We start from the raw sequence: 12,599 nt of genomic DNA, 5'->3' as shown, positions 1-12,599 counted from the left end.
TTTTTCCCCTTTCTTAAAAATAGGAAATATGTTAGCAATTCTCCAGTCATATGGTACAACCCCGAGTGTACTGATTCATTAAAAATTCTTGCTAATGGGCTTGAAATTTCATGTGCCAGTTCCTTTAATATTTGTGGATGAAGATTATCTGGGCACCCCGATTTAGTCCCATTAAGATGTTTGTGTTTGGCTTTAACCTCGGATGTCGTAATTTCTACCTCCATATCCTCATTCCCATTTGTCATCCTACCATTATCCCTAAGCTCCTCATTAAAGACTGAGGCAAAATATTTGTTTAGATATTGGGCCATGCCTAGATTATCCTTAACCTCCACTCCATCCTCAGGGTTTAGCGGTCCCACTTCTTCTTTCTGTTTTTTCTTATTTATATGACTATAGAACCTTTTACTATTGGTTTTAATTCCCTTTGCAAGGTCCAACTCTACATGGCTTTTGGCCTTTCTCACTTTATCCCTACATGTCTCAATAAGGTAGCTTTCCTTGCTAATCCTGCCCATCTTCCATCCTTGTAGGCTTTCTGCTTTTTCTTAATCACCTCTCTGAGATGCTTGCTCATCAACTTCTATGATTTTTCCCCCTTTCTTGGGATGCAGCCTTCTGATAGTTTCTGCAACTTTGACTTGAAGTAATTCCAGGCCTCCTCTGCCTTTAGATCCACAAGTTCTTCAGTCCAATCCACTTCCCTAATTTCCTTAATTCTTTAAAGTCAGCACTTTTGAAATCAAAAACCCTAGTCCCAGATCTATTTTTATTTATCCTTCCATCTAGTTTGAACTGAATGAGCTCAGATCACTGTGCAGAGCATCTTGTTTTGGTGCCATAGGTGGGCAGAGCTCTGGCCAACATTGCCATTTCACCTACTGGTGTCACCTATTGATTTATACCACTGTGATGAGACTTGGAATCTGATAAATATAGAGAGATATACCTATCTCATAGAGATAGAAGGGACCCTGAAGGGTCATTGATGCCAGCCCCCTGCCCTCATTAGCAGGACCAAGTACTGATTTTGCCCCTGATCTCAAAGTGGCTCCCTCAAGGATTGAGCTCACAACCCTGGGATTAGCAAGCCAATGCTCCAACCACTGAGCTATGCCTCCCGCTCCCCAAAATGCTTTGGGTTAGATCAGTCTCATCTGCATTTTTTGTTTTTAAATTGAAAAAACCTTTAAAATGGCAAGTTTCTTTTCAAGCAGATCCATTCAATAATTTCTCCAGCTGCTTCTGTCATTCCCTAGTTTAAGGTCCATCCATGCTTCCACCAACCCGAAACCCAGCCCAGGTTAGAACCGGTCCTGAAAAGCGTGTTCAAAGTGGAGATTGTGCGGAACGGATGTACATCCTGTAGTACTGCCAAGGTCATGCATGCATCCATAATTCATGAGTCAGGTCCCCAAATATAATCTTGGCTTAAAAATAATGATTTTTTAAGATTATTGTGTGTTTTTATTTGCTGTCTAGTTGTCTTATTTTTTCTCTGCACCACAGACGAATAAAACATACTTTTAAAAAGCAAGCTGCTATTTCTATATCACTTGCCTCCAGGAACTGAGGCTTTAAAAAGAGTATTTAAAAGAGCGTTGGGCAACACTCCATGCACAGGTCACAACTGCTGCACCTCTACTCCTCCAAACACCCCCTTTTTCCTCCACTCTCCCCCCTCCGCGCTTAAACCTTCTCAAAAATCCATCCCTTGCCCTCTGTGCACCTCTCCGATCCGGGCAGCCCCCAGCCTGGCCCCACGTGCAAGCACAAAAATCATCGTCCCAGCCGCCTTTCAGGCCAGGCGACCCTACAATAACAAACAGTAAACAACACAGCCAAAGAACCAAACTCGTTCCAAACTTCCGGCAGGCTGGGCGGGGACTAATCGCAAACTGCGCTCGTACCCGGGAAGGGGGAACTAGAGCGCAAAGCGACTCCTCACCCCAGCGCGGCCGTGGGGCCGGCCCGGAGCGCAGGGAGGGGCGAAGGGAGCCAACCCTCTGCCGGCTCTTGCATCAGCAGGGGAGCGGCCGCCCCACTCTGCTCCCGGCCCTGCTGCCTGGCTGGGCGCCTATAAGAGCGGGCGGCGGCTGCGGGCGGGGAGCGGCGGCGGCAGCTGCATCGCGGCGCTGGGCTCCTGCGCGGCCGGGGACGGTAAGTGGGGGCCGCGGGCGCCACGTGCTCCGGCCCGGGGATGGTCCCTGCCCTGGGGCCGGGCTGCCCCCGCTGATCTCCGGCGGGAAGCTGCTCCCGCTCCCCTGCTGCCGCCTCCGGGATCCCGCGGGGGAGGACGTCCCCGGCAGTTCTTCCCTGGGGCTGCGCTGCCCGGGCCGGGCCGCTCTGGCGGCATCGTGCTGAACCCGGGTCGGGGGATGCGGCGAGTCCGGAGTCCCGGCCGCTTCCCGGCCTCACGGGGCTCGTCTTTTATCCCGAGCACGCCTCGTGCGCGTCGCTTGGGCCGCACCGGTGTAGCCAAACCGCCCCAGCTGTGTGTGGACAAGCCCCGCGTGGCTGCCCCAGCCTTACAGCCTACAAGGCCGGCGCTGTGTCTCTGGCCGCAGATCTGTGGCGCTTCGGCCCTTTGCCCGCCCTCCTCGGGCTTCTGTAAATGAATCTTTTTAACAAAGGCCGCGCTTGGGGACAGGACCGTCTCTTTGTGCAGTGATAGAACTGATCGCAAGCGACCCAGGTCTGCAGGGAGTAGCTTTATTGTGGGGAGGGGCGGCTTTCTCTCCCCCCCCCCTTGGGCTGGTGGAACTGCTGGGGGTTTATGTTCAATCCTTCCTCAGTCACAAAATTTAAACAGGAAATGGCGCCAAAGCACCATCTCTGCAGTGGAAAGGAAGTGGGGCAAGATCATAAACCCGTGCATCTGCTGAGACTGTTACCACTGTAACAGAAATAAGTTGCCTGCTCTCCCATCTGCCTGCTGGGAAGGAGTGAGCTGTGGGGGCTGAGAGGTTTTTTCCTGCTCTCCCCATGGCTAGAGTGAGTCCACCTTGTTCTGGAACAGTCTCTATAACTGGGACTCTCTGTTCTCCTCCGTTCTCTAGATCCGTCAACATGTCTGTGTCACACAGTTCCAAGCTGAACAAGGTGGTCAGGGACCAGTACATGAGGCTTCCCCAGGGGGGCAAGGTCCTGGTGACTTATGTATGGATTGACGGGAGTGGAGAAGGAGTCCGCTGTAAAACTAGAACCATGGACCAGGAACCAAAGTGCATAGAAGGTAATGCTGGGCCTGTTAGCTGTTTGGAGCAGTCACTCTCTTGTCTGTACAGTAAGCAGAATATAGAAGTCAAAGTGTTAGATCCAAGGCCTGTGACACTCATAACATTATATGAGGAGCTGCTGTATGTTTTTGATTCATTTGGTGGCATAATGCACAGAACAGATCTCTTTTCCCTGTGGATTATACAAAGTAAATGAACAGGGTTGTGGGTGTTATCACCAGGGTATATAAGATGATATGGTAAATAGCCAGCATTCTTCAGGATGATGGTGTTTGCTATCCATAATCTCTCTGCCATCAGTGCTAGGATGGTGAGGGGGAAGCATTCTTGCCTTGTAAGAGCAGGTCTTGTTTCCAAGAAGCGTGTTTAAATGGAATTCCATAAAAAGTGGTTTGTAATGGGATTTGGCTAGGTGCTGTGGACACAGAGCCAAAGGACTGGAGGCCAGAGCTCTAGCTTGTGAGGCACCTCTATGGCTGGAATGGAGATGTTAACCCTGTCTGGTGTTAGTCACTAAGAATGCTGTGAGCTGTTTGAAGTCTAAATCTAGTATCTTGTTTGAACCATCAAAGAGGTTAAGGGGCGTTATAGTGGGGGTGCTTGCTAAAGCCATTTTACAAAACTAAATCCTATAAATTATGGAAACCACTTCAAATGAGGGGGTGCTGCCGCATCCCCAGTTCTAGCACCTGTAAGTGTTACTGGATTATTGTCCCCTTTGTGGTCAGTGATGGGGGTAGTAGCTGCAGGACTGGGCTTTATGTAGGTACAGGGGAGTCAGAAGCTTCCTGGATTTCCTTCTGAAACAGTTTTCAGTGGCATGTTGCAGAGTATATCCCCCCAGGGCTCTTGATTGCTCTCATCTTAATATTCTTGAACATTTGACATGATCAAATTGAGGGATTTTTAATCTTAGGGATTTTTCCATTTCCTCTTGCTCCCAGATGTCCCAGAATGGAATTTCGATGGATCCAGTACAGACCAAGCTGAAGGCTCCAACAGCGATATGTTCTTGATACCAGTCAGGATGTTCCGAGACCCCTTCTGTCTGGACCCAAACAAGCTAGTGTTGTGTGAGGTCCTGAAATACAACAGAAAACATGCAGGTGAGGTTGCTGGTTGTTACCAGAACCAGTGTGTTACCAGACAGACACAGCGGCTAAGTGCCATCGGTATCAAAATATTAGGGCACCACGATGCCACTTGAGGTCGGTGGGAAGTTACAAGTGATCATGTGCTAATCTGTGACTGAGCTATATTTGCTGTTAACCTAGGCATGCAAAAACCCCGTTGCTGGTCCTGGTTATCTGCAGAAACCCATCTTAGCAAGTGTTGGAAGGACAAGGAGTATTCTATTAAGTGGTCAAAAAGTAGCAGAGGTTGCCACATGCCTCATAGACCAGGCCAGCACCAAGTAATTTTAACCTGGTGCTCAAATATACAATCTCCCTGAATGCTTACTATAACCTGATTACTAGAATGTAGCATCTTGAATGTTAAGACAGAAACTTGGAAGTTAGGGTTTGAAAACATAGAAATGATTGTGTATTTTAAATAAAAACCTATATGCCAGTAAGCAAAGCTTGGTTAAGGTACTTGGAACCATCACTTCGCACCACACCCACACTTCCTTCCCCCTTGCTGCTGGAAAGGTCCACTGGTTACTTTGAGAAAGGAAATCTGTATCTCATGTTTTGCTTCTCTGACTTCCAACCCTTTGATCTTCTCTCCTATGATATCTGTATCCTTGATCCTGGCCTATAGCTGGGTATAGTGATCTGTCAGGCACACAGCAGGAATCAGGCCTGTGTGTTCAGGGTGATTGTGGAGAAGCTGATTCCTGACCTTGTCTAAAGTGATCTCAGATCATTGTTGAGCGTGAACGAGCTGTAGTTATGTATGAAGAGTCTCCTGGCTCCTGTTAGGGCAAAGGAAAGTCAGGTGATCCCCTACATGTGGGGACCACATGTCGGTATGCAAAGCTTTTGCTGGGATGGTGGAGGTCTGAGGGATGTGGTGGTCCCAGATAGGGTGGTTGGTTGTAAAAACACTAAGACTCTGGCATTTCACTTTTGTGTGAAGTACCGTAGTCTAAATCTCGATTTCTGGACTTTTAAAAATACTGTGTTCTCAGGTACTTCTGTACTTCCATTCTGACAAAGGCTTTCTTTAAGAATCGCCCCACTTTTTGAGACACACGTCTAATAACGTGTGCCGGCTTGATGTGGCTGGAAAGCTCAGTTCTGGGTCTCTACCTGTACGTTTGTGTTGTTGGGCTCTTTAAGTTAGTTCTTGTAACATACGTAAGGTAATCATCAAGTAATCCATTCCCAGCTTCTGGCAAACAAGGCTAAGGATACCCATCAAGCAGTAATACAGCTCTGAGAGGCAACTGTTGTGATCTCAGATGACTGAATTTATGACTTAAAATAATCAATAAAGCATTTAACTCCATGCGCTTGGCTGTATTCTGTCAAACGGAGGTTATCCATGTTACTGTGTTTAAAGTAGTATGGTTTAATAGATTAAACAAGCTCTTAAATATGAGACATTCCTTAACTTGAATCAAGGGGCATTTAGCTTGATAAATGAAGGCAAGGCTTTTCTGGCAAAAGTATGCAGAAAGGTCCTGTGTCATGCACAACAAATTTCCTGTGGTTACAATATTTTGTTTCATTAAATGAGCCAACCATCCTCTACAGACAAAGGAATCAGCTGATTCATAGCAGCTAGCCTGGGGCTCAACTGTATCTTTAAAGCAGTGGCTTGTTTGGGGGTTGAAGCAGAGCCAAATTCTCCCCCAGCTAGAGCTTCAGGAGACAATATCTCAGTTTCTGAAGCTTGTTTAAATGCCTCTATTGTACCATGTTCATGATCCTAGTACAGCTAAAGAGATTCAAAGGGGAATATGGCAGCCAGCGTTGCCCATAACACTTAGCACTTACCTAGTACTCAGTGAGTGCCAATCCCTGAACTGACTTTTCTCTAAAGGTGCTCAGCTTACGTGGTTAGAGGGTCTCTTCATTTTTCTCTCCACCATTTAAGGTTCTAAGTGTGACCTTTTAAAAGAAAATGTTGCTGGTGATTTGTCATTATTTACAAATCCCTGGGGTTTGTTGCAGCAGCATTTGGGTCTCTTCAATGAACACTGTGGGTAAAAGTGCAACTTGTTACCTGCAGGCTGCCATTTTGTGTGACAGGGAAAACCTGTTATTTCACTTCCTCCTTCTCCCTTTTACCTGGATTCTTCTGGTCTAGGTCTCACTTGGGCCAACAATATCTTCAGGACTGTTCTGCTGGGTTTCTGTGCCACTCCCATCGGGGAGAAAGCCAGATAGACTAGCCCTGGTGCTCAGTGAGCTCTGCAAGCTGTCAGCCAGCTCGAATGCTGGCCCAGAACGTAGTGGGCAGTGAGGTGGGAAGAGAGCCCAGGGAAGCTTGGTTGGGGACACATACATAGGGTGGGAAGATGGACTTCTGATTAAGGGACTATATCCATCTGTAAAATAGGAAGATTATTTGCCTCCTACTGGTGGTGGTCTAAATCCATACCTACTTGGCAGATGGCCAGATACTGTGGTGATAGGATGGGGGAAGGCAGCAGGGTATATGGCTACTTAGATATTTATGGATTTTTATGGATCAGTTTTAATGGGCAGGGAGTTACATTTGCACTTTGTATATAAAATTACAAACCCTTTGAAATCAAGCACTGTTGTCTTCCTCCAATGCTAAAGCAAATGGTGGGTGAGCAGAGAACATTTTCCTCATGGATAAAGGGAGGTGACCTTGTGTAACCAGCTATTTTCCTTATTCCCTTTCCCCTTGTTGAACACATCTTGTGTTGGTCTGGATTTATCAGCCTCTCAGCCCAGCTTTTCCACAGCCAGGGCCATCCTAGTCCTGTCTTTGAGACAAGTCTGTCGTGGTGCAAACCAATACATTGTCATGAATTCATAACGACAATATTGGTTGCAGATTCCCAACAGAGAGGCTGGCTGGAGGAGAACTTTCTCTACCTCATAGAGGGCTGTGCAAGGAAAAGCACCAACTGGTGTCTTCCCCAGTAAGAGAGGCCCTCAAGTGATGGGCTGAAAGAAATTCTGGAGAGTTCCTGATCCCCAGGTTAGGTGTTCCAGGTCTAATTAAGGAATTTCTCTTCTCTCCAGAAACTAACTTGAGGAACACATGTAAAAAAGTCATGGACTTGGTTAAGGACAGCCACCCGTGGTTTGGAATGGAGCAGGAGTACACACTGCTGGGCATCAATGGACACCCGTATGGCTGGCCTGATAATGGGTTCCCAGGTCCACAAGGTAAGAGCGAGACTCCCCTGCCTCTGAATGCCCTCTTCCCCACTAGTATTCCCAGACTTCTGCTAGCTAGCACAGTGCTACCCAACTCACGCACCTCTTCTACGGCAAAAGGACTGACTTCACAAGATGCAGTTCCCATTGACCTCAATGGCAGTCAAAGGCACTCAGCACGTCACAGGATCAGTGCTAAACCCTGTGCAGTTCATGAGTGGGGCTCCTGTCCTGCAATGAGAACCATGTGGACAGAGCCTCATATGCTGTGTGGGTGCAGGTGTGTGTGTGTGTGTACACACACACCCACCACCACCACCCCCCATCTCCAATGCAGTTCTCACAGCAGGACCTACATCCAAGGCTGTTTTAACTTGCTGAGTGAGTGAAGCCAAGCAAAAAAGATCTTCCATCCCAAGTGGTAGTGGTGGGTGGATTACCTTGGCTGGTTCAATTCAGCTGCTATTCTTACTTCAGACAGCCGGAACGCCTTCTTAAGGTGTTGATCCAACCATGGGCTTCTCCCCTGAATCACCCTACCAATTAGCACTTAGGCAAATGGGAGCAGCTTTTTCCTGAAACTTAAATTACGGGCAGCACTGTTCAGCTAAGTCCCAGTGGCACACCTGTCTATTTTGTGCCCTGCAGTGGTACCACTCTCTTGACGCTGCCTGAGACGAAAACAACTTTTCCATTCTAGAACTCGTTTGTCAAGCGTTTGAGAACTTGTCTGGGGAAAAAAGTGCAGGTGGTTATTAATATAAAGACTGGCCATGTGAAGGCTGGGCACTCCAGCAAATTCCCCCACCCCCTACACACAAACTGGTTCGGCTGCCTAGCCTGGATTGTGTGGGGTTAGTGACACTAGAGGGTTTTCTTCTTTTCTTTAAGATCCCCTGACGAGGGTTGATTCTCAACATCTCCGTTTTTCTCTCTGAGTTTGTACTGCAGAGCTAACTGCTTCCTGCGAAGCAAACTGCTGCAGGTTAATACTCATTCGGGTTCCAAGTTTGTTGCAATAAACACAGGCAATGGTAGCTGTCAGAACTATCTCAAAGCCAGCCTTAGCATTAGGGCTGGAGTTCATTGTAATGGAGCAGTTCTTCACTTCCTTTCTTCCTGCCATCCCCACTGGGAAATCCTCTGTGTAATTGGGAGCAGTTAGCTTGTGTAGTCTCTCTGCTGGAACTTTTAAGTACTAAGGAATGCAATAGCTAGAGTATAAATGAGGTTTATGGGGAAATTAACGCTTCATCCAAGTGGGAATACTGGGTAGCAGCCTGAGACTAAATGGCCCAGAGTGTTGGGAGTGGATTATGGAGCTTTTCACTTCCTAGCTGCTATTCCAATCGGTGGACAGGACCAGCGAGGGGACTGAACAGCTCTCACATGGAGCAGCTTTTGGTCTCAATACCTTTCCCATAGAATGGGCAGACATCCACACAACAGAACAGCCCTTTCAGTTGGTCATGTTGCTGGCAACCCCACTGGAGGCCAGCAATTGGATGCACCAAGGAGATTGAACTGCTCATAGACTCATAGGTCAGAAGGGACCAATATGATCATCTAGTCTGACCTCCTGCACAAGGCAGGCCACAGAACCCTACCCATCCACTTTTATAACAACCCCTAACCCAGGACTGAGTTATTGAAATCCTCAAAATTGGTTTGAAGACCTCAAGCTGCAGAGAATCCACCAGCAAGCGACCCATGCCCCACGCTGCAGGGGAAGGCGAAAAACCTCCAGGGCCCCTGCCAATCCGCCCTGGAGGAAAATTCCTTCCCGACCCCAAATATGAAGATGAAGTCCCTTCCACTCAGTCTGGAGCCGAGCTGGAGAAGCCATTGCATCTCCGTGGCTGTTGGCTCTCCTTCCAGCACAAGAACCCCCTGGGAATGTCTGAGTTCTTAATGCCTGCTAGACGATAAGCTTGTGGGATGGGAAATGAAGGGGCACTGCTCCTCCCTTGAACTTGCCTTGGTTGATGACGTGGTGTCTTGTGTCTCCTTTCTAGGGCCTTATTACTGTGGGGTTGGAGCAGACAAGGTGTATGGGCGAGATATTGTCGAGTCCCACTACAAGGCGTGCATCTATGCCGGGGTGAAGATATGTGGCACCAACGCTGAGGTCATGCCCTCCCAGGTATGTACGGAAGGAGCATTTCTCATTGCTCCTGTCAAGGGAGCATTCGTTGAGGCAGGAAGCTGACTGGGAGTTGGAATACTTACTTTGCAATGCCCCGAGCATTAGCCCTGCAGTGCTCTCCCTGGGGATCTGATTCTTCCAGTCTCCAGCTTCCCTCTGCCCCACTTACTCACAGCTGTTGCAGCACCTGACCTCTTGCCCAGTACCGAAGAGAGCTGTCTGCACTGAGTATCTGCGGTCTTCAGCAAAACTACATAGAGGGGAGACATGAGCTCCTTCTCCAACCAGGGGCAGTGTGTTCTTCTGGAGAACCTGGTCTCCAGTGCTGAAAGGTGGAAGCAGGGGTTTTCAGAGTCACTGTGCAGGCTAGATTTTCTCTGCACCAGCACGGTCACTTGCCACTGAGTCGAGTGACCTCGTATAGCTAGGGCTTGGTCTCCAGGAGAAAGCTGCACCACTTCACTGAAGGTGTGACTTTTAAACGAGCGGCGCCCCTGAATGGACACTCCTATTTCAGATTAGCTCAAATTAATTCCTAATTCCGCAAGAGAGGGTTGCACCCATTTTAAAATCACACCTTAGGTCAAACCAGTGTGACTTTCCCATGTAGACAAGGCCTGAGTCTTGGCACACCCAGGATGAATCGTTTGGCGTTTTTGTTTGATTTGGTTTTTTCGCCCCCATCCCTGCCCCCTGAGCCGGATGATTAAACCCTTGATAAATAGCTCACTGCCATGCGTGCCAGACCACCTGGCAGGAGTCTGCCATGATCGACTGAGTCAAAAGCAAGTGGCTAAGGGAGAAACCCAAACCTTAGCGTTAATGCTCATCTTTCTGCTTCTAGTGGGAATTCCAGGTCGGGCCTTGTGAAGGCATCGAGATGGGAGATCACCTGTGGATGGCACGGTTCATCCTGCACCGCGTCTGTGAAGACTTTGGGGTCGTGGCCACGTTGGACCCCAAACCGATGACTGGCAACTGGAATGGAGCTGGGTGCCACACCAATTACAGCACAGAAGACATGAGGAAGGAGGGCGGTCTCAAGTGAGTTAATGGTGTTGCTAAGCTGGAGTCTGTCTGTCGGGTCATTGTGGTTAGTAGCACCTATTGTAAGGGGCTTGCTGACATGGTTTCTAGATAATGGGTGAAATCCCTCCCCACAAGCCCATGCACAGTGTCCGCGTGAGGCTGAACAGAAAACTGGTTTTGTAGTTTTGCGGCCAAAAGGGACCATTGGATCATCTAGTGCAGTGGTGCCCAACCTTATTACACATGATGGTCACATAAACCTAAGCCCAACCTTGTATGGGCCAAACAGATTCTACATATTTTAATAAGATTTAAAGTCCCCTGTGTTGATTTGTATTAAGTTTGGTTTGTTTTGTATATATTTAGCTAGCTGGTTTCTACAGATAGCATTATCTAGTTAAAAACAAAGAAATCCATGCCTAAAATTTGCACACAACAAAAAAAATTCTAATGAATCGCCCGTTCGCGTATTGTGTTAAAGCTGGTCACAGGCTTCATGAAATGCTCTGGTGGGCTGTAGGTTGGGCACCCCTGATATAGTGTGAGCTGCACTGAATTTCATCCAGAATACCCCATGTTGGGCCCAGTGACTTCAGTCAAACTAAGACATTTTGGTTCTCGGAAGACCACTATTGTGTGCCCCAGACAGAGAACAGGTAAGACCAAGGTGCCACCTGTGCCTAAACCCTGTGTGTGTCTTGCTTGAGTAACAGCATTTGGCAGGCTTCTCAGTCATGCTCACACCCCACACTCAGAGCCCTTATTTTCAACACAATCTCTTTACTTGTTTTGTGGTAGTGCCTGGGAGCCCCCACCATGGCCTAGACCTTCACTAGGCATTGTGCCGCATATCTGTATTTTAAACTGTTCCTCTCCTTGTTGGTTAGATGTATTGAAACTGCCATTGAGAAGCTAAGCAAGCGACATGACTACCACATCTGTGTGTACGACCCCAGAGGGGGCAGGGACAACTCCAGGCGACTGACCGGGCACCATGAGACTTCAAGCATCTTTGAGTTCTCTGCCGGCGTGGCCAACCGAGGGGCCAGCATCCGTATCCCCCGCCAAGTTGGCCAGGATGGCTGTGGCTACTTCGAGGACCGCCGGCCTGCAGCCAACTGCGACCCGTATGCTGTCACAGAGGCCATTGTGAGGACGACGTGTCTTAACGAGACAGGGATGCAAACGATAGACTATGCAGACAAATGAGGCCTTGAAGAGGGTGGGGGTTTTGATTCCAACCTAGTGTCTCGTGGGTTTTATGAACGTGTGACCTGGTCAGCTGTAAAGTCCAAACTCTTTAGAACTTTGCTTCTGGTCTTGTGAAATGGTGGCTTAGAAAAATATTTTTAGATGTATCTGTAGGGGGAGGCAGAATCTATATGGTTCTCAGCCAGACTCCTGGTTACTGGGTGTTTTTTAGATCACACATGGGGGTTTTCAAAACTTGGATTTAATTTTTTTAATTGACTTTATACTGTGATGTACATAGACTCCTATGTAAAAGCTGCTGCTGTTGAATGTTTGCTCCCCCCAGCCCTCTTCTTTCCCTCTCCCTCTGCCATGTTTGTATTGTAAGGTAACAATAAATAGTCTTATTGGCTGACATGTCAGCCGCTCTCTCCTATAAATTTTCTTTTCTTTTTTCCTATAGTTTCTCCACAGATTTAATTCTGGGATCACTTAATCTACTACTGATAAGCAGCCACCTGTGGGGTGAGACATGGCAGCTGTTCAGTAATGTGCAGTGGTGATGGCCCTAAGGAATAGTTCTGGTTAGGAAACTTGGCAGGGGAGAAGATACCTCTTCCAAGCAAAACTGCTGACTGGAGGGGAATTTAGATAGCTGTATGTGGCTGTTTGCGATGGAATTTGGCC

General features: G+C 48.0%; 1 protein-coding gene across 1 annotated transcript; it reads left to right on the top strand.

Moving 5' to 3' along the window:
- The first annotated feature begins 1,918 nt into the window (after nucleotides 1-1,918).
- Nucleotides 1,919-12,329, top strand: LOC127035992 (glutamine synthetase). The gene is made up of 7 exons (XM_050926392.1): nucleotides 1,919-2,160; nucleotides 3,060-3,235; nucleotides 4,184-4,345; nucleotides 7,409-7,555; nucleotides 9,562-9,689; nucleotides 10,537-10,736; nucleotides 11,609-12,329. Exons 2-7 carry the CDS (start codon nucleotides 3,070-3,072, stop codon nucleotides 11,928-11,930), a joined length of 1,125 nt encoding a protein of 374 aa, XP_050782349.1. The 5' UTR covers nucleotides 1,919-2,160; nucleotides 3,060-3,069; the 3' UTR covers nucleotides 11,931-12,329.
- The last annotated feature ends 270 nt before the right edge of the window (nucleotides 12,330-12,599 follow it).

The sequence above is a fragment of the Gopherus flavomarginatus genome, chromosome 17 (assembly GCF_025201925.1).
Source record: "Gopherus flavomarginatus isolate rGopFla2 chromosome 17, rGopFla2.mat.asm, whole genome shotgun sequence".
In the NCBI taxonomy this organism is placed as follows: domain Eukaryota; kingdom Metazoa; phylum Chordata; order Testudines; family Testudinidae; genus Gopherus; species Gopherus flavomarginatus.
The sequence above is the reverse complement of the archived record's forward strand: the minus strand, read 5'-3'. Positions and strand labels throughout refer to the sequence as shown.

Bases quoted from the DNA above. Each gene is read 5' to 3' on its own strand.
- LOC127035992 (XM_050926392.1), top strand. From the start codon at position 3,070: ATGTCTGTGTCACACAGTTCCAAGCTGAACAAGGTGGTCAGGGACCAG. The intron at 3,236-4,183 runs GTAATGCTGGGC...TCTTGCTCCCAG, and splicing joins GGAACCAAAGTGCATAGAAG to ATGTCCCAGAATGGAATTTC. The intron at 4,346-7,408 runs GTGAGGTTGCTG...TCTTCTCTCCAG, and splicing joins ATACAACAGAAAACATGCAG to AAACTAACTTGAGGAACACA.